The sequence below is a fragment of the Phalacrocorax carbo genome, chromosome 11 (assembly GCF_963921805.1).
Source record: "Phalacrocorax carbo chromosome 11, bPhaCar2.1, whole genome shotgun sequence".
Taxonomy (NCBI): Eukaryota; Metazoa; Chordata; class Aves; order Suliformes; family Phalacrocoracidae; genus Phalacrocorax; species Phalacrocorax carbo.
The window spans coordinates 15,689,714-15,710,201 of record NC_087523.1 but is presented as its reverse complement, the minus strand read 5'-3'; the positions used below and the strand labels follow the sequence as shown (position 1 = coordinate 15,710,201).

The window sequence follows — 20,488 nt, the reverse complement described above, 5'->3', positions numbered from 1 at the left end:
CTGCAGGTCGATTATACTAAAATGCGCATAAACCACGCAAATGTTTTTCAGCAAATAGTCTAAGGGAAAGATGACATTTAGTGAAAAAACAGTTGACAATTTTATTTTAAAACCCTAAAGATTAAAATACACTGTCTTTCAAGTTTCAACACATGCTAACAGCTAAGAGGTGCCTAACAGTCATAGGACTACATCAACCAAAATAGAATAAGGGAAACAAAGCAGCTCAGAGGAAGCACCTCAGTAAGAAAGCAATCCAGACTTTTCCAGGACCTTAACCGGTATTTCTCAGATGCCTGGACTTCTACCAGTGTACTGTCCTTGAAACTTACCTTGGAACACTGTCTTTTACAACAGCCTCTGACTTGTGGGTGTCTAATAAATTTAAAACTCATGTCTCATTCTAACTGCTAGAAGATGAAAGCAGTTTTTGAGCAGTCACTTAATACAGATACTTTATCATAATACGCTTGGGGGTACTTTGGAATGTTACCTTAATAAAGAGATGGTATAGCACCCTCAGATATATTATTGTGACACAAACTGAATGTTCTTTCTTCAGACTTCTAAGCATGAGAGCATATGGAGTATTTGTCTGACGAGATTTAGAGATTTCTCTGAATAGCAGACATTACTTATAGGAACAAATACTGGATGAATAAAGGAGCATGGATAGGGAGGGTTTAATCTTTAGCATGTCGGCTTGAAACTGTAAAGGTGAATTGAAAACAAGCAACTATGTGATGCTAAGTTTAGAGAGCCTACAAAATGAGTTGGTACTTAGTCCAATTCTTTCAGAAATTGCTGCTATATTTTATACCATCATCGGTAAAGGGCAAAACATGACTAAAACCAAAGGCACACTGAACTCTACAAGAAGGTTAAGGCAATAAAAGTATTAAAAAGTGTTACAAAGTATTATAGAAATGCTATAGAAGTAATCTTCTGACAACAAAGACTGTTAATCTGTTACCTTTCACAAGCCAATAAAGCGATACTGTAACTCCCTATTCTACTGGTAACTTTAGTGAAAACATCATTTCACCAAGTTTGAACACATCCCACATCATCTTTGAGAAAATCACCTTTTTCCCTATCAGCTGACAGATGAGCACTTTTAAAATTAAATGCTGCATTCAACACTATGAAATGTAATTCTGTTTTTCATCTCTGTGCTCTTCTTTAAAACATAAAACTCATGTGAAAACTCATACCTGAGGCCGCATCCTTGGGTTCCATCTGACGTAGTAGTTCAGCCATAGCTCCAAATGGTTCAGACTGGCAACAGGATACAGAACATGGTTTTCATAGTTGACGTAGAAAGGATTTGTGAACTCATCTAACTGGCTGTTTATATAGGACCACAGCGACACAGTCTTTGTGCTTACCTCCTGATTGGAAAAAAATAAAATTTAATTATATGGATTGCAAAGCCTTAAAATATGAGGTTAATATCTATGTATCAGTAATTTTAGCTGTGAAATTTGCCTTATCTACTAGAAAATTGCAAGCATTCTGAGAACACTTCCATAGCTGATCATTAAACAGCCTCAAAGCTTTAGCAAAACATTTGAATGCTTATTCTGGTCCAAGGCTAACTGAGAAAGGAGATTGAGCAATATTATTTTCAGAGACACTGAAGTCTAGTTGAGCAAAAGAGAGCTGTACTGCTCGTAATCTACAGCAATGTTTACAGCTACCTAAATATATGGTTATACAATAACCAACAAAAAAAAGAAAACCCCAAATATTAAATTAGCTTTGTCAAGTAAATCAGTGAAGAGAGATGTAGTTTGGAAGATCCAAAACAGCGTGTATGAAAAATAATTATTCAGTTCTCCCACTCACACTGTTTGCTCCTATCATTTGATATTATGCTTTAAAATGTCTATTCTAGCTTTATTTGCACTTCTGAAAGTTGTATTATTCTAAATGCAATCAGCATAATCACGGTTAGATCAAAGATTGGAAATCTGAACTTAGATCAGATTCATTTTGCAATTTTACATTCCTTCAGTGTTGTAAAGCGTGTGTTTCTAGTACTGCTGTGTTTTAAATTGCACTACTTTATTGAGAATTGCATCTGACCATTTATGAAAGAAAGCTGTCTGGAAACCCTGCATTTGCTGAGAACGTGTTATTCAGCTCCATCTTGTGGTATTTACATGCAACTTTTTCCCTACAGATCTAGGAGAGACAAACAAAAAAAAATAGCAAAGCTAAATATGGCAAGGAATTGTTACTTGCTTTGAAAAAAATGAAGTATTAAAACCAACAAAGCCAAAAGTAAGCAAAAGTGTACTTGGAATGTTAACAGTTTTTAATTTTTTTTTCCAAACTCAAAGTATTTCATTGAGTCCTAACTTAATTCATTTAGATATTTTAAATTTCCACAGTCTTCAGCCATAAGTTCCATCTAATTATGTCCTAAAGTGACCTGCAAAGTCATCCATAGGAGTTCCTTTGGAAACAGCAAAAGAAATGCTAATATAATTTGATAATGATTATTTAAAATTGTATGTGTTGGCTAGAAATATCTGAAAAAGGACTTTCTAAAACCCTCAAACCCCTGAACAGATAATAACTAAAGAAAAATGTGCCATCTCATTTAATAGCTGGGCATTCAGTATGTATTTCGCATGCCATGAAATTTCATGTCCTCATTGTCTTTTAAGACTATGTGACAAATGTATCCCAAAACACACCTCAGATGTTCTTAGGTTTTGCATTCTAAGCATTTTCATAGAAAAATCAACAAAAAATATGTATTACACTAATTATGTACCTCTTTTAATCTCTCTTTTTCACAGTTGCATAAGAAGGTCCCAAAGAGACAACTGTAAAGGTGATCCAGAATGGTGATCAAAAACAACTCGTTGAATTCAAAGGCTGCAGGAAACTGAAATAAAAAATTGGTAAAATTACTTTAAACTTTATTTTAAGCAGTGTAGAAAGGAAGAATCTCAGGCATAAGAAATAACCAAAAGATTCGGATATGATTATTTTTTTTCTTATTTAGTGCTTATTTTCAGGAAAACTCAGCAATTTCAGTAACTGCCATTGCAATAATACATTTCACCGACACACTTCTGTATAAATACTCCCCAGAGACAAACCTTACATTCATTATGCAAGTATACCAGAATACAAACATAGAAACATTAGCTAACATGAAGCTTGTGACACAAAACAATCCATTTTAAGGTGCTGTAACAGTATTCTGTTCTAACCCACCCCAAACTGCCTTCAACATATGCTTTATTTCTCTTGTTAGAGAGAAGATGAATATGACATTTAAGAGGTTTTTTTCCTATTCTAACATGGAATTAATTTGATAATAAAGACTACTGCACGTACAATGTGCTTAACAAATATTTAAAATGTTTCTTTTACTTTCTACCCAAGTAAGTCACTTTTCTCCATTTCACCTCAAGTTTACCATCAGCTATGTACAATAAGCCTTTAATCCCTCCTCTTTTATATTGGAAAGTAAATCCTGTACATCTGAAATGAAGGAACTGTTATTCCACTGAGCACCACTAGGCATTTTATTCACAAGCAGAGGTTACCTGACACATTATAGGAAAAAGAGTTATAAATCTGAAAACACTCAAAATCTTATTCTGCAGTGCTCTAAATATCATAAAGGAAGAAATTAATGCAAACTGCATGGGCTGCTACCTATTCAGATGGAAAAGGTCCTCCTTCAATCAAATTTTATGATAGGACTACATATGGCAACTGCTTGATGTGTCAAAATAACTTTGCATTCAGTATGACAAGGGTCTCAAACACAGACACAACATGATAAACATTCAGGAGAAAAAAAAAATTTAGAAGACTAAAGGAAAATGTAAGAAGTAGCATTTCTCTCATTACCACGAAAGAGAATGTTATAAGAAACCAATTTTCAGGACAGACGAAACAAATTTTGTTCACTCCCACTAAAGGAGTAAGTCTTTGCAGAAGTCTAAAATGCGAAGTTACAGATTCATAAGGAAGAATTTCCTGCTATATGGAGAAATCTCAAGTCAATATTTCAGGTCTGAAGGAAGCAGCGGACTGGTTTCTGTTATGTGCCACTGAAGAATACTGAACACCTTGGCACGAGTGACTCAAGAGCTACTTTAAATAAAAGACAAGTATAGCTAGGAGGAATAATGCAGCAATTGGGACTGCGGATGAATTAGCTGATCCAGAAATTCCTCTTCAGTGTCATCTGTGGTTTATGAAGGGCAAATGTTTATTCATGTTGAAAGTAAAGAGCTGAATAACACACAACGGGCATGCTTGTATTAAACCCAGAAAAATCTAAGTTTTAAGCAACGTTCTTTTAAAAGAAGTTTAAGTCAAACATTGCAGAAACATTCTCTTTCCAAGTCTTCTCAAGCTAAGGTATAACAACTTTCAGTTGAAAATTTTGAGTAAGGAAATTATCAATATCATGGCTCACAAAATGAATGGGAGCCTTCCTTCTTCTGACTCTGCTGCAGATTACGCACTGTTCAACAGCATGGTGTGCTCACACTGGGGCTTCTCTCTCAAATCACTGCTTTGTTTTCAATCACCCAGACATTTGTTTTCATAAAACAAAGGAACCTAAGATTATCAAATTCTCTTTCTCAGTCATGTTCAAAAGTTATCACTTACAGCATTACCTTCTCTCTAGGAAAACATGCCAATACTCAACTACAATACAACGATGCTAACAACACAGCTATGATTTTAAAGACGTATGAACAGAACTTCAAAAGCATGTGTGCCGAAAAAAGTCGGGAGAAAACTCAGTGGGTCTCGTACCTCAATCTCCTGCAAAAAATCTCCTCCAGCCCAAAGCAGCAATCAGATACAGAGAGCAAAAATAATTTGCAAAGGATCAAAATTATATTTGGAAACAACTTTGAAGACAAAGCCTCTCCTAAAGGGACTCTTTAACTGAAAGCACTTAATGAGCCTTGTCACATTAGGGTTCTGTGTTGTGACAGGTCCATACTAATCAGATGGATGCCGACATGGCCACTATTCCAATCCAGTGAAGCATATTCAAAATTCCATACATCAGTGGTTGCACTCCAGCTATTTTATTAATAAGTGATAGCACTTTATTGAAACCCTGTCTTTGGATACAAGAGTTGTACTGTTGGAGCTGATGTATCAAGACTGTAAAGCTTCTATTACCACTCCTGAAAAATCACTGACCTAAAAATGCTTTCCTCTGTAGTTCCAAGCCCATTAGTGTCTGTTTGAAGATTCAGGTGGAAAAATTCCCCAAATGAAAATTTACTTGTCAAATCCACTAATTGTGAGAGAACACATGGGTCATTAAAATCTCCCACTTGATGCTGCTGGAGTTGTTGGGGGGTTTTGTAAAGGAAGTATTTAAAAGAAGAATGCTCTTGTTTAAACAACTCTGATGACGCCAAGTGCCATCTCATTCAGAGACATGCAAAATAAACTTGCTTTTTAATCAATGAACTTGCTCTGTACTACAGTAACATCTGAAGTTGAAACACTTTGAGAACAGTTCTTATGACTGTGGAATTGGACTGAATCAGGTTAAGTGAACACTAGATATATCAGTACACTACTGAAACTAGTGAAAAATGCATCTCGCAACAGATGACATACAGTAACGAACAGGATGCAACCCCCTACCAACTTTAAACATATCTTCCTCCTATGCGGGTACTGTGCATGAAAGGTAGAAAGTTACTACTTGAGCTGCAATGCTACATGCATATTTTACAGTTCTGTTTCATTTTTAACAGGGCATCAGTATTTCATCAGATCAAATGTGGCCTTCCCAATTTGACATCTGCTATTCAAAATCACCAGAATTTACTAACAGAGGAGGGAAATCAACATATATTTTTTATTAAAAACTGATATCAGTGTACTTTTCTCTCACGTTCTCTATTACTGTATTTGTGCATCATGAAGGCCATAAAAAACAAGGGAAAATATAAGGCTGTCAAGGATTAAGTTTCATTGGCTGAAGCTATCCGGAAATTTGTATCTTAGTGGGAAGTTAGAGAGTCTCTCACTGTATGGACTGTTATAAGAACGTAGTTCTCAGAACCTGAAAGAGAAAACTGGCTTGTTTTGAGCCCATGCCCAAACCCAAGCCCATGCCCAAACACACCCCCCCGCGCCCCACCCCCGCAGTCATTAACACTTATTTGGACTTTGGAACATTTCACATATGTTTACCGTGGATTCTAAGGCACGAAACTAGCACTGTTTTACAAACAAGTGATATACACAAGGATAAAACAGAATCCTGGTTTTCATAGGTCCATTTCAAGGTAATCACAGCCTTGACATCTATTCTCTAGGTGTTGTAGTCAACTAAAAATATAAAAACAAGTGGGCAAGAACTCTCCAAGAATGACATTTTCTATTTTTTGGCTGCTGTAACATTAATGATTTTTCAATGCCACTGCTGTTCATGAATTTCAGAACAGTTTCTGGATCCAGGTTTTGAACAGATGTGTTACTGGCAAAATGTTTCACAGATTTCCTCCTCCCTACCCCCCTTCCCTTTTTTCTTTTTTTTGAGAAAACTAAAGGGAACTAAACTGTTTATAGCAAGAAATAGGAGGCAGCAAGTGAGATCACAAAAATAGAAGAGGCTGCTCTCGATTAAGGATCTCCCCAGAGGCCTTTTGTTCCTACCAGGTGTTTAGAACTGTTTCTCTTTGCTATTGTTATTAGCTTTCCTCTGAGACAGGCGCAGAAATTTTCATTTATTTTCTCCAGCCATACCAAGCAGTACATTAATGCTGAAATATTTATACACAGAAAGAGAAAGTCTTCAAGAGACTCTGGACAAGGGCCCAGTATTACAGCAGGGAACTTTCATAAAGCAACAAAGACGACTGTTCTGAATACAGGTTTTGGAAACTATGATGTAAGTTTTTAAGAACCATGTTCAGAACAAGAAGACTAAGGTAAGAGGTCTGGGAGTCCTAGCATCATATGGAACCAGGCTGTTACTCTCCTCTCTTTAGAACAAATCACATACAATTCAGACTTCAGTATAATAGCTTTTATCATAAGAGCACAGATCTGTTAGGCTTCAAAGAAAAAAAAAAAGGAGGAAAAAGAGGAAACAGAAAAAAGAAGAAGAGTCAAGCACTTTTAGTTTACTTGGAAATAAAGCCTTCAAGAGGACAACCTATTTCACTAGCCCTGTTACAGAACAGCGATATGAAAGCTCAGAAAAATCTAAAGTTCATGCTCACAGAGGTACAAATAAGGGAAATGAAGGCTAAAGCCATTCTAAAATTTAACATATTCAGCAAAAAAATGGAGACTTTTAATATTTTGGTACCTTAAATATCATTAATTTCAAAGATCTCCACTGATACAGAGGTAAAAGCAGCGTTGGAGGTAAGAAAACTTATCTGACAATAGGCTTGTACGTTAGAAACGCTGTCCTGTAATGATGTCAACATTAACTTAGGTTTCACATTTGAGACATACATAAGAACAACCTTCTCCTCCCCTCAGTTCACAATCAACCTGGATTTTTGCTGATCTTAAGGACGATATAAATCCACACAAACATTTACTCCACCAGCGAACATACAATGCAAACATTTATCTCATCAATAACCCTCATTTATGTAATCAGAGAATCCTCTGAAAGCTTATTTTAAACAAAAAAGGATTCCTGGTATTTTGGTTTCAAGTCAAAACTTCTACTCTAGCTCCTTGTACCTCGCTTTGAGGAAAAGGTTTCCCTACGTGTGCGCGGTGCAGCCATAGCATGACCAGCTTCAGGACAACATGCTACTGCTCTGCAAAGGAATGTGTTCTCCTACATGAATTACTTTTCCAAGATAAAGACTGAGACCTCATAAAAATATAGTCTTAAGCATCTTACCTGCTTTGTCATTTGCCAAACACAGTCGATGAACTGAAGGAAAATGGGAGATCTGTCTGCATCAGCATGATCGTCATCTCCATGTCCTACTCGCTGGAGGTCAAAACAAACTTTTCATTTCAGTCTTGTGTATTTACAGTACCATCCCAATGCTTTTTAAAGAGTAACTCTCAAATATGTTCCAATGGCAAACAAGACAAGCAAATCTCCCATAATGATAACCTGTATTTTTCAACTACTAAAAATGCATCCCAGTATTCACTTACAGACACACCTTTGCTGTTGAGCAGAGCTGGAAAGACACTTGGTCAAAACTGTGCCAGTAGTTTCCCCATCTTTCACTGCACAGCCATTTATTTCTACCGGTGAGTCAAACTGGTAGGTATTTACTAAGACTGTACTGAAACAACAATTATTCCATATCTACCTGCCATAACTACATGTCATTTCTCCTAAACGACCTTAAGTATCAGAGCCCACAAAATGTCCTAATAATTTATGTCCTAATTCCCCACTAGCCCACATGTTAAATAAACACTTCAACCTTAAATCAGAGTAATGGTTCCAGCAATTTTACCTTCTAGACACCTTAATTGTTTTCCTTGTTTCTCCATTCACAAGATTGTAAAAGATCAAACAATGTGTTACAATCCCTCTTTCTCATAAAAAAGCCATGTGATAATTTTTTTTTTTAACCATTATGTTCAAGCCACTTAATTCTTATTTACTTTATATTATACCTCACACACAGATTTACTGTTAAAAATGAACAGGTCATGATTCTCTGACACACTCACACCGTTAAAAGAAGGACACCTGAGATAATAACCAAAATGCAGCAGAGTACTGTGACAAAACATGCTATTCAAAATAAAAGCCTTGAAGGTGACAAAGTGCACACTAAATCTTTCAGCTTACCATTGCAAATCGGTGTCCAAAGCTTATCCATTCTTTCTCTATAAGAACTTCAAACCCCTTGATAGTTCTGTAATAGCTGTCCAGCATAAGCATAGCTAGTGCAGTAAGCTGTGCAGTTCGATCCCAGCCATCACTGCAATGTACCACTACAGATGTTTTACCAGATTCAATTTTATCCGCAATTCTTACTGCTCCCGCCAGAAGCATCTTAAACAAAGAAAGATAAAAAACCAAGCATATGAAATACCAACCAGAACTCTACAAAAAAAAACAAGTTAGAAATTTATACTCTTAAGGTGAATATATTTTAACATTTCAGATTAATTACATAATCATCTGGATGACACTGCTTTAAATTAGAGATTTCCAAATGGTGGAATGTATACTCCTAGAGGTACAAAACCTGCGTGCACTCTGTTGTCCAGGACAGAGTTCTTACCATCCCTCCATTATCAGTAGCACATAGCAAAAGAACCTGGGAATCACTTCTCTAAATTAAATCTGAAATTCTGAATCATGATGAAAAGACACAAATACTGTAACCTATTCCAAAGGCTGAAGGTTCACCTTTTCCAAAGTTCTTTTTCCCAGTAATCAGTCCCTCTTTCTTCCTCAGCGGTCAGTTCTCAACTACTAAGTTTAGAGAAAGGGACAAACTACCCAGTTAATCTAAATCAAAACACAACCCAACAAACCCAGAAGCCCCTGGCTGGGAGCCTGTGCTGATTTGTTGGTGCATGAAGTATACATTGTATTCAGCCCATGAGCAGACCCTTAATAGCGTGGATTTGGGAGCATGCTGCAGAGCGAAGAACAGAAATGGCACAGGACTGAGACCACCTGTGTGAACTTGTTATTCTTCTCCCCCCACAAAAAAACCTTCTTGTTCTCTCATGTCACTCCATAGCTTTTTCAAAACTTGAATAATCTGTCTCCTGTGAATATCTGTCTCTGCATCATGACCTACCATGGCACTGACAAATATGTGAAAGAAAACAACGACTAGAACAGGACCACAGGAGAAACTCCCATTCTGCACTCCAACATCAGAAAACGGAATCTTACAAAATGCTTGCATTTTTCCCTTCCCAAGCATGTAAAAACATCATCTGGGAAGTAGGAAAGCCAGCATCCACTGGAGAAGCTGTGTGCAAGACCAGCGTTCACAGCTATTTCAAGAATCATGCTTCAGAGACCATTTTCATTGATTATATCTTTCACTGATCGTATTTTTTATGTAAAACTGAAGGATGCCAGGATGGAAATATCAGGATACAATACAAAAGGTTCTATAGGAGAATAGAGCTTGTGGTCCGAACTACTTAATTGCCAACTACTTCAGTTACAAAGTTCTACTGCACTAAAAAACTGCAAATATTAAAACAGTTTGGTCTTCAATAAAAGCAGAAAAATAATCTATGTAACATACAGGTATGCAATAGCTTGCTCTAAATTTTCCTAAAGAGAGCACAGATGCCTCTGAAGGACTAGAGCCGAAAATAAAAGAATAGAATAGATACAGGCCGCAAGCAGAGAACGGGAGACAGAGAAGTGTTACCATTAATTCAGTAAATATCTGTGGAGTAGGTGAAGCATTTTATTCCACTTTGGACAAATGCCTTTAGAAAACAGCTTCCTCCACAAACTATTATTATTCTTTAAAGATGTTTCAAAACTTAGCAACCACAACAGTATTTTAGTCAGAGCTCCTAATAAATAACTGGCTTTGGACTAGTTTAGAAAATGAGAATTGGTTTAAAAATAATTAATAGTATGAGTTCTACCCTGAAAGACAGAAAATACCCTGGAGGGGATGAGGAAGCATCCTGGGTGTGCACAAAGCACCAAGTGACTCTCTCCCTCATATTACTACTGTCTTCACACATACAGAACATTACTGGTGCCTCCCCAGACACTCTGACCATCTTCAAAATGCTGTGGGCGTCCAGTGCTAGGAAGCTGAATTTCCAGTAATGCACCGCATCGAACTGGGACACTGTCACTCCAGTCTGAGCCCGGAAAACAGAAGATGCATTAGAGTAAAGCTGTGGATTTGTTAATTGCTATTATCAGCCAAAAAAAAAAAAAAAAGGCAAGGAAGGCAAGCAATTCTTGGATAAAAGCACAGGGAGATACCATCAACACTGTTAACTCAGTAACAGTAGCTTTTAAGAAATCAGGCCACAGTTTGTGCTGTCAATACCGTAACGTGAAGCATCACATAAGGGACAGATTCATGAAGAATGTTACATGTGCGTGAACTCTGTAAAATAATTTAAATGAAACTTCAAATCGCTACGCCATTGTCATCTGTGCAACAGTGGTATCAAGGTCCAGTTCTGACCCTGTCTAAGCCCAGGAACCCCACTGAAGTCAATGTCAGTGAAAGGTGACAACTGGCCCAAACAACTCCACTTTTAAAACAGACTACTGTATTTAAGGCCAGGTTGATAACAAAAGGCTTCCAGATACTCAGGTTCCCAAAGCTGTCTGAAATAGTCCAAAAGAACAAGAAAATTAAATTGTTCCCAAAAGATCATGACATTTGTTTAATTCTTAATTTAAGTGTTTGCTCCCTCTACTGGTTCGCCTGCAGCAGTCAGCAAGCACTAGCTAACAGAAAAGTAAAACTAATGAACAATCCCAAACATGTTTTGCACGAGTGACATTTGAGTCAGTTGCTAATAAAACAAAATCCACTCCATCCATATTCATCATATACAGGGGGGTGAATGTGGTAATGAAATAATCTATTCTAAAAGCATTTCAGAGGTTAGTGAAACAGACTGTAAAACCCAGTATGGTCGTGATTTATTTTAATATTATGTTGAATAATAGAGCAGATCATAACCCAGTAGAGCACTGACTATAAACAGCCCATGAAAATGTAGGTGCCCAACACATGAACACCAACATCGCCTTGAAGGAGGGAGGGATGAGAAAGACTGCAGAATTTACAGTCAGCTCCTTTTGGCAGTTGTTCAAATATAATCTGAAGTTCCCAGGGCATTCTTCCAAAAAGCAGGGATAACCCTGGACTGTTCACAAACATTCCCTCTCAAGAAAATAAAACATTGTCCAACACTAAATACGACTCCGTGCTATCAGGAATTAACTCATTACCTACCAATACATAAAACTGGAAATACAAAGTTATTATGGAGTGCTTAAAATGCTATGTTCTAAGTGACCTTTTAAAAAATCACAAGATTATCCTGATGGAAGCAATGGGCTTAAATCTAGACATTATTTTAGTAATATTTTCAGAAATGCAAGTTAAAACATGGTTTAAAAAAAAACAATTGACTTTTCACATCAAAAGTATTTTACCCTTATATATTCCAGCCAATGTGTGGAGTCCACATTTGATAACCACCGAGTCTCATCAATAGTAGGATAAACTATTTCTTTAAGTTTACGCAGGGATTCTCTCATTACATGTATATTATGAATTTCCAGAAAGACCAGCTCTGCATTTGGGTAGGCACTTTCACTTTCGTATCCTCCACCTTTTGCCTGTCATTCAAAAAGTAAAAACAGACAAAGAAAAGAACATGTAGAGGACTTCAGTATAAGGTAGAGAGAATTATTTTGGTCAGGTTTCAGGATTTTCTGAGAGAAAGGATTATTTCAGCACTAATAAAAACATATTTTTGGCTTTTGTTTTTCTAAGAAGCACGAGGTTATTTTTTTTTTTAGGTGAAAGAAATTCTAATTGTAATAGGCTATATTTGATACTACATTCATATACCTTCCCCTTTTTGCTACTGAAACCTTTGGTTTCCTGTGGGCTTTTCCACACCATTTCTCAGCTGTGTCTTCATGCTGCCTTCAATTCCTGCCCACCTCTCCAAAATGCTACAAGCAACTTACCTTCCTTCCCATGCCCTCTTCAGAGACCGTTTTTAAATCTCTCTTCAACACCAAGATCTTCTCATCCTCATCTCTTACTCAGTCACCAGCCGTGTCATAAAGATAGAACGACTAATGCTCATTATGATACCAACCTACCTTGTTTGTATCTGCAACACTATTCTGTCTGGCATCAAAGATGATAAGTTTATGTGACTGAGCATTGGCATCCATTATTGTCTGCAAGTATTTTTCATCTTCTTTGCAACGCTTATCATTTGGGCCTACTGATGGCTGACTGCATCGTGTTATTGTTGCTTGGCTCTCAGGATGAATCCAGGATAACACCTGAAATAAAATCATTTTAGTTTACTATACTACTATAAAAGCAGCAGGCCAGAGTGCATTTAGACAATCACACTACCTACATGGCATTATTTCCTGGCAAATCAATAAACGCAAACTTAAGGACAAGCTGATGCAAAACCATACTGACAGCACACTAGCACTGCTCATCCCAAATCCGAGCTTGAAATACAAAGTGATTCTAAACATCTTAGCTTTTAGTTTAATAAAAACAAAGCGTGTTACTGCATCTTACTAATTTGAAAAAAAGAACAATGGAGGAAGAAAAACTGCTTCCACATGGAAGTCTATGGACCTGTACACTGCCTTGCTAAGCAGATCTACAGCATGAAAACTGTCACTGTCTAACATATTTAAAGGGATTCTTATGCTCCCTGCAAAACTGTCTATTCTCAAGAAAACTGCTATGGCTTTAACATATTCCACACCAAATAAGAACACAAGCTAGTATGTGAATTAGCATCAGAAACTATTGTGGCATAGAAGCGTTAACTACAAACAAAAATGTATTACACGGCACAATAACCAAGCAATTATACTCACATTTGAGTGGCCCTCTTCAGTTCTAAACCCATCAAGTCTAATGCTTCTTTCTTTGCCCTCCCCCCCCAACTTCCAGAAAGGAAGCCGGCCCACTGTTATTTTAACAAAAAAAAAAAAAAGAAAAGAAAAAGCCTAAAATAACTCTGATAATTTCTTATAAGCTACAAATTTGCACAGCACTTATATCTCCTTGTAAAATGTTCACTTACTGGAACTCTGCCTTTTGCTCTAAATGCTGCCACTTTTGAGAGGTCATCATCCTTTACGCTGGTTGGCACAACAAGAATAGCGGGATACGTATCACAAAGCTCATAGGTGCTGTTAATTTTGGATATTTTCCAACTTTCATTGGGCAAGCCCTGTATGAAAGCAAAACATTTTCGTATTTTTCAGGTTAGACCTTTACGTATCTGAGTTTGGGGTGGCGAAAATTTTTAAATGCTACACACATTTTTAAAAAGTGTGCCTACGTTTTTCTTTTAAATAAGCTATAAACTTTAGGTCTTCATACTGAAGCATAAACCGAAACACTGAAAGTCTTTACTATTTATTGTCTTTAAAACTGATATGAAAAATAATTATTTGAATAGGCTGCACACTCAGGTAAAAAGTGATCATATAGTAAAATAAAAATACTTTTGCAACTAGGAAACTGTAGATTTACAATGACAAACCACAGTCACTCTTCCGTTTAATGCTGCTTATTCAAAACCAAGTTTTTATAAAGCCTATATTTTCTACAAACAGCTCTTGGAAAATGTGGATTTAAGAATGTGTGTCAAGATAGACCAATTTGCTCAAGTACTCAGCACCTGTTCTCTCCATCAACTTTAGCGGGTGCTCAACACTCTCAAAGTCAGGCTGCTTGCATTTTGTTATCTAAACATAAGATCCAGGCAGTCTCTGTATGTAGCAAGAGCTGAAAATTTTGAGTTTTCTTTAATATTTTTTTCTTGTTTAAATGGCTCTGGGGGAGATGCAGAGAAAAATAATACACCAAGTACTTAATGTAACTTACCTGCCTCTTATATTCTGCCATTGGATCATACACTTTCCAGCCATTAAAAGCAAACTTTTCTTTATAGCTGAATGCAAAAAGAGACTAAAGACAAAAAAAAAGAAGAGGCATAAATTACTGTCTCATGGGCTGTATGCACAATAAGCTCCAAAACAGTGAACCTTCTAATATTTCAAACGTAACATTTCTAAAACTCTTTTACAGCAGACATAAAACCTTCAGTCAAGACTGGACAACACTGTGCTAGAAGGAAAATGAAGGACAGTTTCCTCCTTCAAGTACATGCTATATAATTAACAAAATCAAGATGGGAAACAGTCAGAGAGAGTTGAGGTCATTTGCCTGTGATCATATAACGCATCAGTGGCAAAGCCTGGATAAGGAAATTGGTCGTCCCTCCCAACCAGTTCCTTACCCATGCAAGCATAGTATAGCATTCTGCAGCTAACTAATAATAAGACTAATTGTACATATTTGTTGCTTCAGACAGAACTTCTAGGCTGAATTAGACACAGCAGAAAATAAGAGTCAATACATACATATCTTTAATCAGCAACATTAGGCAAATCTAGATCTCAAGGGTTTTGTACAAATTAACAAACTTCACCGACAGCAGGACATAGCATAATGTGTTACGAATTAATGCAAAATGGAAACAGGGTCAGAGTAGCTTGCCTGCTCTGTAACAGATTTTATGAATCAACAGTTCAGTGTTTGTTAGACAGCCCTTGTATTTCCCCACCTACACTTTCCAAAAAGAGGAGCGCCAATGACAGCCTTATCTACATGTTAAGACTTACCAGCCCATTAGAAACAGGAAATGCGCGTGTTACAAGGTTTTCAAAGATCTCCAATCTGTTCTGCTCTTCCTGCTTATAGGCCAGCCGCAAATTTCTCATATCCTGTCAAAAATAAGTTACACTATTTTACTCTATGATAAATTTCAAAAAAGCATTTATAAGAAATTTGACTGAAGGAAGGCATATGTAGCACTAAGTCACTGACATCATCTAACCCACATTAGAACAGAGTTCTGTAAGTGTTTGTATCAGATGACTAGGATCGTCATTAAAGTTGCTAGGTATCGTAAAAATAGCATTTTTTTCCGCTGAATTCACTCCTGAAATGAAAGGCAGAAGTGTTCAAGACTGCAAGAATCGTAAGAGGAATTGAAATCTATTATCTAAATGAACCAGCGTCCAAATATAGGGAACTGATCAGACAGAAAAACAGCACATGCGCATGCAGATTCCTTTTACAGAAAAGTGAAATGAAAATACCTTAATATGAATAAATCTCTACCATGCCATACCTTGCAAACTATTTCTATACCACACGAGTTGTCTCCATGGCTCTGTACTCCAATTTTTTCAACTCTACTTATGACTCCAAGAGGAACATCAACAACAAAAGGTGGATCCTGAAATTTGTATATAAAACAAATGAATTTTGTCACATTAGGGGGAACACAAACTAATATTATTCATGCATGTTTCATTAGAGTCAACTATAACTCGTTTAATAGATTACTTCACTTACACCAAATTTGTTACTTTCTGAAATCTACTTCAGCAACATTCCTATCTGAAACAATATGCCAACAGACAGCGAAAGTCTTACCCTTTCAACACTCTTGATATACATTCTGAAGTCCGTCACTGTTAGCGTACCACTGACTGCTCCCATAAATGGACAGATATACATAACATCTTTAGCTGGAAAACAGACCAATTAAAGCTTAGTTTTACCATTATAGACATTTGTTCCATAAAAATTTATTTCCATTTAAAAATAGCAAGATTTTTGCAGTTCCATAAGGTTTTGATGCTTGACCTCTATAGGAAAGCCTACTCTTCAGGTGCTGTCAGGACTGAAAGAGCTGTCTTTTTCTCAACGATGAAAACAATGAAATTCCTCAGTCCCATTGCTGCTCAGCAACTAGGGCGCAACTGGGGCTAGGCTCATCTAGCAGGGGCTGCAGTAGGGGCAGGCAGGTAACAAAGCACCCTGCTGTATTCTTAGCTGCAGGTGGCTCTGGTCCCTGCCCGGAGGTGTAAAGCACACTCACCTCAGAGAGAGAGCATCCAAACCAGCAATAACTAGTTTGTAAGCAACTGACCTCCAACTAATTCAGTTATACGCCCATATCTTCATTTTCACTTTCATTTGAAAGAGCTAGTATTCTTTCCTAGCCAAGTACTGTACTGCTAACACAGAGCTTGCCATCACAGGCCAAAGTTATATACATTTCATTAAGAATTTGACATCTTTGCTATCAAAATTTTGAAGCTTTTGAATCTATGAAGTATCCTTGGCATCCCCAAGCAGAAATGCGACCCTTACACCTATGTGGAACAAACTAACCCTTGGAAAAAAATGACTCATCCATACGGAGCAAGTCACCCCCTGGAACTGATTTCTCCTTGCTACATTTGGGTTTAAAAGACAAGAAGAAATCCACACCAAATCAGGTAATATAAAGTAGCATTAAATTAAAATAACAAAAGTCAAAAGGAAATAATATTCTTTTTTTAAAATAAATAAACTAGTGATTTAATAGTATTCAGTGTAGTGCTCAATAGCATGCTTACCAATAACTTTGATTGATTCTCCAGGAAAAAGTGGAGCCTCTTCCATCTGTGCTAGTTTGTTTCCATCCCGCAGTGCCTGGCAGAAATCCAAAACCATGAGTAAATCTCACTTTCCATCTGTACTACGCTGATACATTTTGATGCAAAGTGCTTTTACTCCCAGACTACAGGAACACAAGAAGTGTATCTTTTTTTCACAAGGCACAATTGTATTAAACAGTACCATATTAAAAAAAACCAACAAAAACAACAAAACAAACCAAACATAAATCTTGGTATTATAAATATTACACAGACATACATGTTGTTAGTAACATATTAGTAATAAAGCATTTATGCAACAATTAGTTTCACATGCTAGCTACATATAGCATACAAAATATGAACGACAAGATCAGCCCAAGTTTGTAATTAATAATTTGTTAGTCTTTTGCTAAATGCAGGTATTGGTTTTGGTATTTTACCTACTTGAGAACATTTTAAAGCTCATATTTTTTTTCTATTCTTAATGTTGCTTATTTAATATTTGAATATTTTCATCTGAGAGAATGACATGGCAGAAGCTTTATTTATTTAACATTTTAACTTTGTATTTTTGATAGCAAGAAGTCAGAAGCACCCCATGATGCTCTAGTTCAATCAATACCCCACTGAAGGTGCCACAGGTTATGGGAGAGGTCCATTATAGGCATTCTGGATCCAGAAGGTCAGATTAAGAATGAAGTAATAATGAAATACAGAAGAACAATTAGCTTTTTTTTTTTTTTTCCAAAAAAGGCTAATTCCATAAATTTTCATTTAGGTAGATGGGCTTCATTTCTGAATGATACAAGATTGATCCTTTGGGTCCTTTGCTGGCGGCTAGGATTTACAACGTACTAAAGTCTGGGACTTTTCAGGATCACGTGAGAAAGTGACCTCTCTCAGGTCAACATGATGAGGTATTATGCTTTCAATCTTTTACATCTTGAAGTGAGAATAAATATCATGGACTATGTTACAGTAAACAAATAACTCTGAAACACATACAAATAATTGGTAGGATATGTCTGCCTCCAAAGGAACTACCCAAGTCCTCATTAATACAGAATTTCTACAGACATTCAAATTGATCCCTGGCTTTAGATTTTTCTTGGAAAATAACTGAATTTTATATTCAGCACCAATTACAAAAGCTGAGGTGTATAGAATTAGCCAATACTTACAAACTTAGAAGGACTGATGTGCTGTCAGATGGGGCTATGTGCAGCGTTACATTTTAGACTACACAACATTACACAAAAACCCCACTCCGCACATAGCCAGTTGACACACTAAATGCTTTCTACCGATTCTCTTGCATGAGAAGTATAACATCTGTACGTACTGTATAAGTACTAATATATAGTACCTTGCTACACAGTTAATGAATGAAAGATGAGTAAAACTTGCCACCTGATCAGGTTCTGCTTCAGAATGATAGCCATTGTGTCCATCCTGAATCTCCTGCATTGCACGAGGCAGCAGTAGGGCAAGAGAGAAGTAACAGGGAAAAACATGCAGACAACAAGTGAAAGGACAGAATCTTTTCTTTTTTATTTCCCTTTAAAAGACAGCATATACTTTAAACTCAAGTTTAGCTATTGAAAATCTTCCACTCCTGGCACAAACTACTTTCCACAGAAAGAAATCCAAGCTATTAGCAAGATGCTTTTAATGTTATTTGGCACAACACAAAATGAAAAACTTAATCCCTTTTTCACAAAAGAGTCAGTGCTGGTAGATAAGAACATAAAAGTATGTACTGTCTTTTTAAGAGAAACAACCTTACAGTGAAGAAAATGAATTCAAAGTATGCCACATGCTTATCAATAGAAGAAATTGAGTACAGCTTGCAATGGTAGCATTAGGGGAAAACTCATGCAGTCTTTCAAGGGAAAAATAGGTCAACATCAAATAGAAGTATCGAGACAATTTAAAAAATGCTTTACTGTGTAAAACATGTCTTAATTGAACTTTCAGTTTTATGGTTTCACATATTTTTCCAGCGACTTCTGTGTTGTTACTGGAAACCTAGTCAGTAACTTTACAGACCCTAAAATTACTCCTCATAGCAAAATATGCAAACAATTTACATTTTTATGTTAATTTATTTTTGCATCATATTGACAGCAAATCCTGAATGTTAATTAAATCTCTTTAATAAACGTAAGGTCCCTATGCACTCCAGAGAGAAGCACAAATGTCACAGGGTCATATGAAGTAATCGTTTTAACATGTTCAGCCAAAATTGTTCTTTCTTTTTCTTTCTTTACTAACTGGAGAGAAGTTGTGCTCACGACAGTCTGTTATCCCCAGTTCACATGCAAAGAACTTCTCACTTGATAGACTGTAAAACCAGCTTCACTCTAAATTTACAAAGGTTTGCTAAAGTCAGTTTTTCATTTTTAAAGTACTTCTAGGATACCCTCAAAAAAGAAAAACTTAGAAGAAGGACTTCAGATATCTTCAGATAATTTGAACTCTACAAGGGTTTAAAAAGTTACAATTAATTAAAAAAACCTTCCAAATTATAAAGGACTCCTAACATCTATGTATTGGTGGAATTCCGTTAAACAGAAAATGCTTAAATTTCAGACCATAAAGAAGTTGTTTCTGAAATGAAAGCGAAGTAGATACTGTGATCTCTGGAAGAAAACCAGAAGGACAACCAGCAAATACACCGAAAGATTTTAAATAAATGAAACAGAGAAGCACAGCAGATCACTCAAAGACCAAAGACTTTGCAAAGAACTATGAAAAACTGAACAAAACCAATCAATTTTTGTTACTCGACCCAGACCAATTATTTCAAGAGCTATCTGTTTAAAAAAAAATATATAAAAAATCAACTTGTGGATTTGTATGATTGGACCAAAGACATAATTTTCAAATATGTAAACCATGGATGAGAAAAAGAAATCATTCAGACTTCATCTCTTGGTTTGAGACTGAACAAGAGGTCTTTGTTTGAATAAAAGTGTTAGACACATTTCATGAACAATGTCAGAACACTGTCCAGATCATTTCTCACTCCATAAATGTTACTAAGAGAGAGAGGGACAAGAAAACAAGGCATGCCCTTTTCATATCTCCAACGAACAATGGGCAAGACCTAGTCTCAAAATTATCATTAAAAAGATGCAGGTCATTGCACTAGTGTCTAACTTCAAACCTAACTTTCAGCCCTACACAGGGTGGTAACAATTAAGGTAAAATATGTACAAAGACAAGCATGAATTGGTGTCTTACTGATATAGGATATACAAAGACGTAACGCTTTTACCGCTAATA

The 20,488-nt window shown here is 36.4% G+C and overlaps 1 protein-coding gene across 3 annotated transcripts in view; it reads right to left on the bottom strand.

Annotated features, from left to right (window-relative positions):
• MTMR1 (myotubularin related protein 1) overlaps positions 1 to 20,488 on the bottom strand; it is a 39,325-nt gene that overhangs the window by 12,522 nt on the left and 6,315 nt on the right. For 2 of the 3 annotated variants that reach the window (XM_064463191.1, XM_064463192.1), the window contains 12 exons: positions 17,177 to 17,252; positions 16,206 to 16,300; positions 15,898 to 16,005; positions 15,386 to 15,487; positions 14,586 to 14,669; positions 13,777 to 13,926; positions 12,818 to 13,006; positions 12,137 to 12,322; positions 8,807 to 9,013; positions 7,889 to 7,981; positions 2,786 to 2,899; positions 1,215 to 1,391 (listed from right to left, as the gene is read on the bottom strand). In XM_064463191.1, the coding sequence (XP_064319261.1) occupies positions 1,215 to 1,391; positions 2,786 to 2,899; positions 7,889 to 7,981; positions 8,807 to 9,013; positions 12,137 to 12,322; positions 12,818 to 13,006; positions 13,777 to 13,926; positions 14,586 to 14,669; positions 15,386 to 15,487; positions 15,898 to 16,005; positions 16,206 to 16,300; positions 17,177 to 17,252 (1,581 nt within the window). Of the gene's footprint in view, positions 1 to 1,214; positions 1,392 to 2,785; positions 2,900 to 7,888; positions 7,982 to 8,806; positions 9,014 to 12,136; positions 12,323 to 12,817; positions 13,007 to 13,776; positions 13,927 to 14,585; positions 14,670 to 15,385; positions 15,488 to 15,897; positions 16,006 to 16,205; positions 16,301 to 17,176; positions 17,253 to 18,610; positions 18,633 to 20,488 lie in introns of those variants that run through there. The other variant, XM_009503991.2, reaches the window with a different exon arrangement.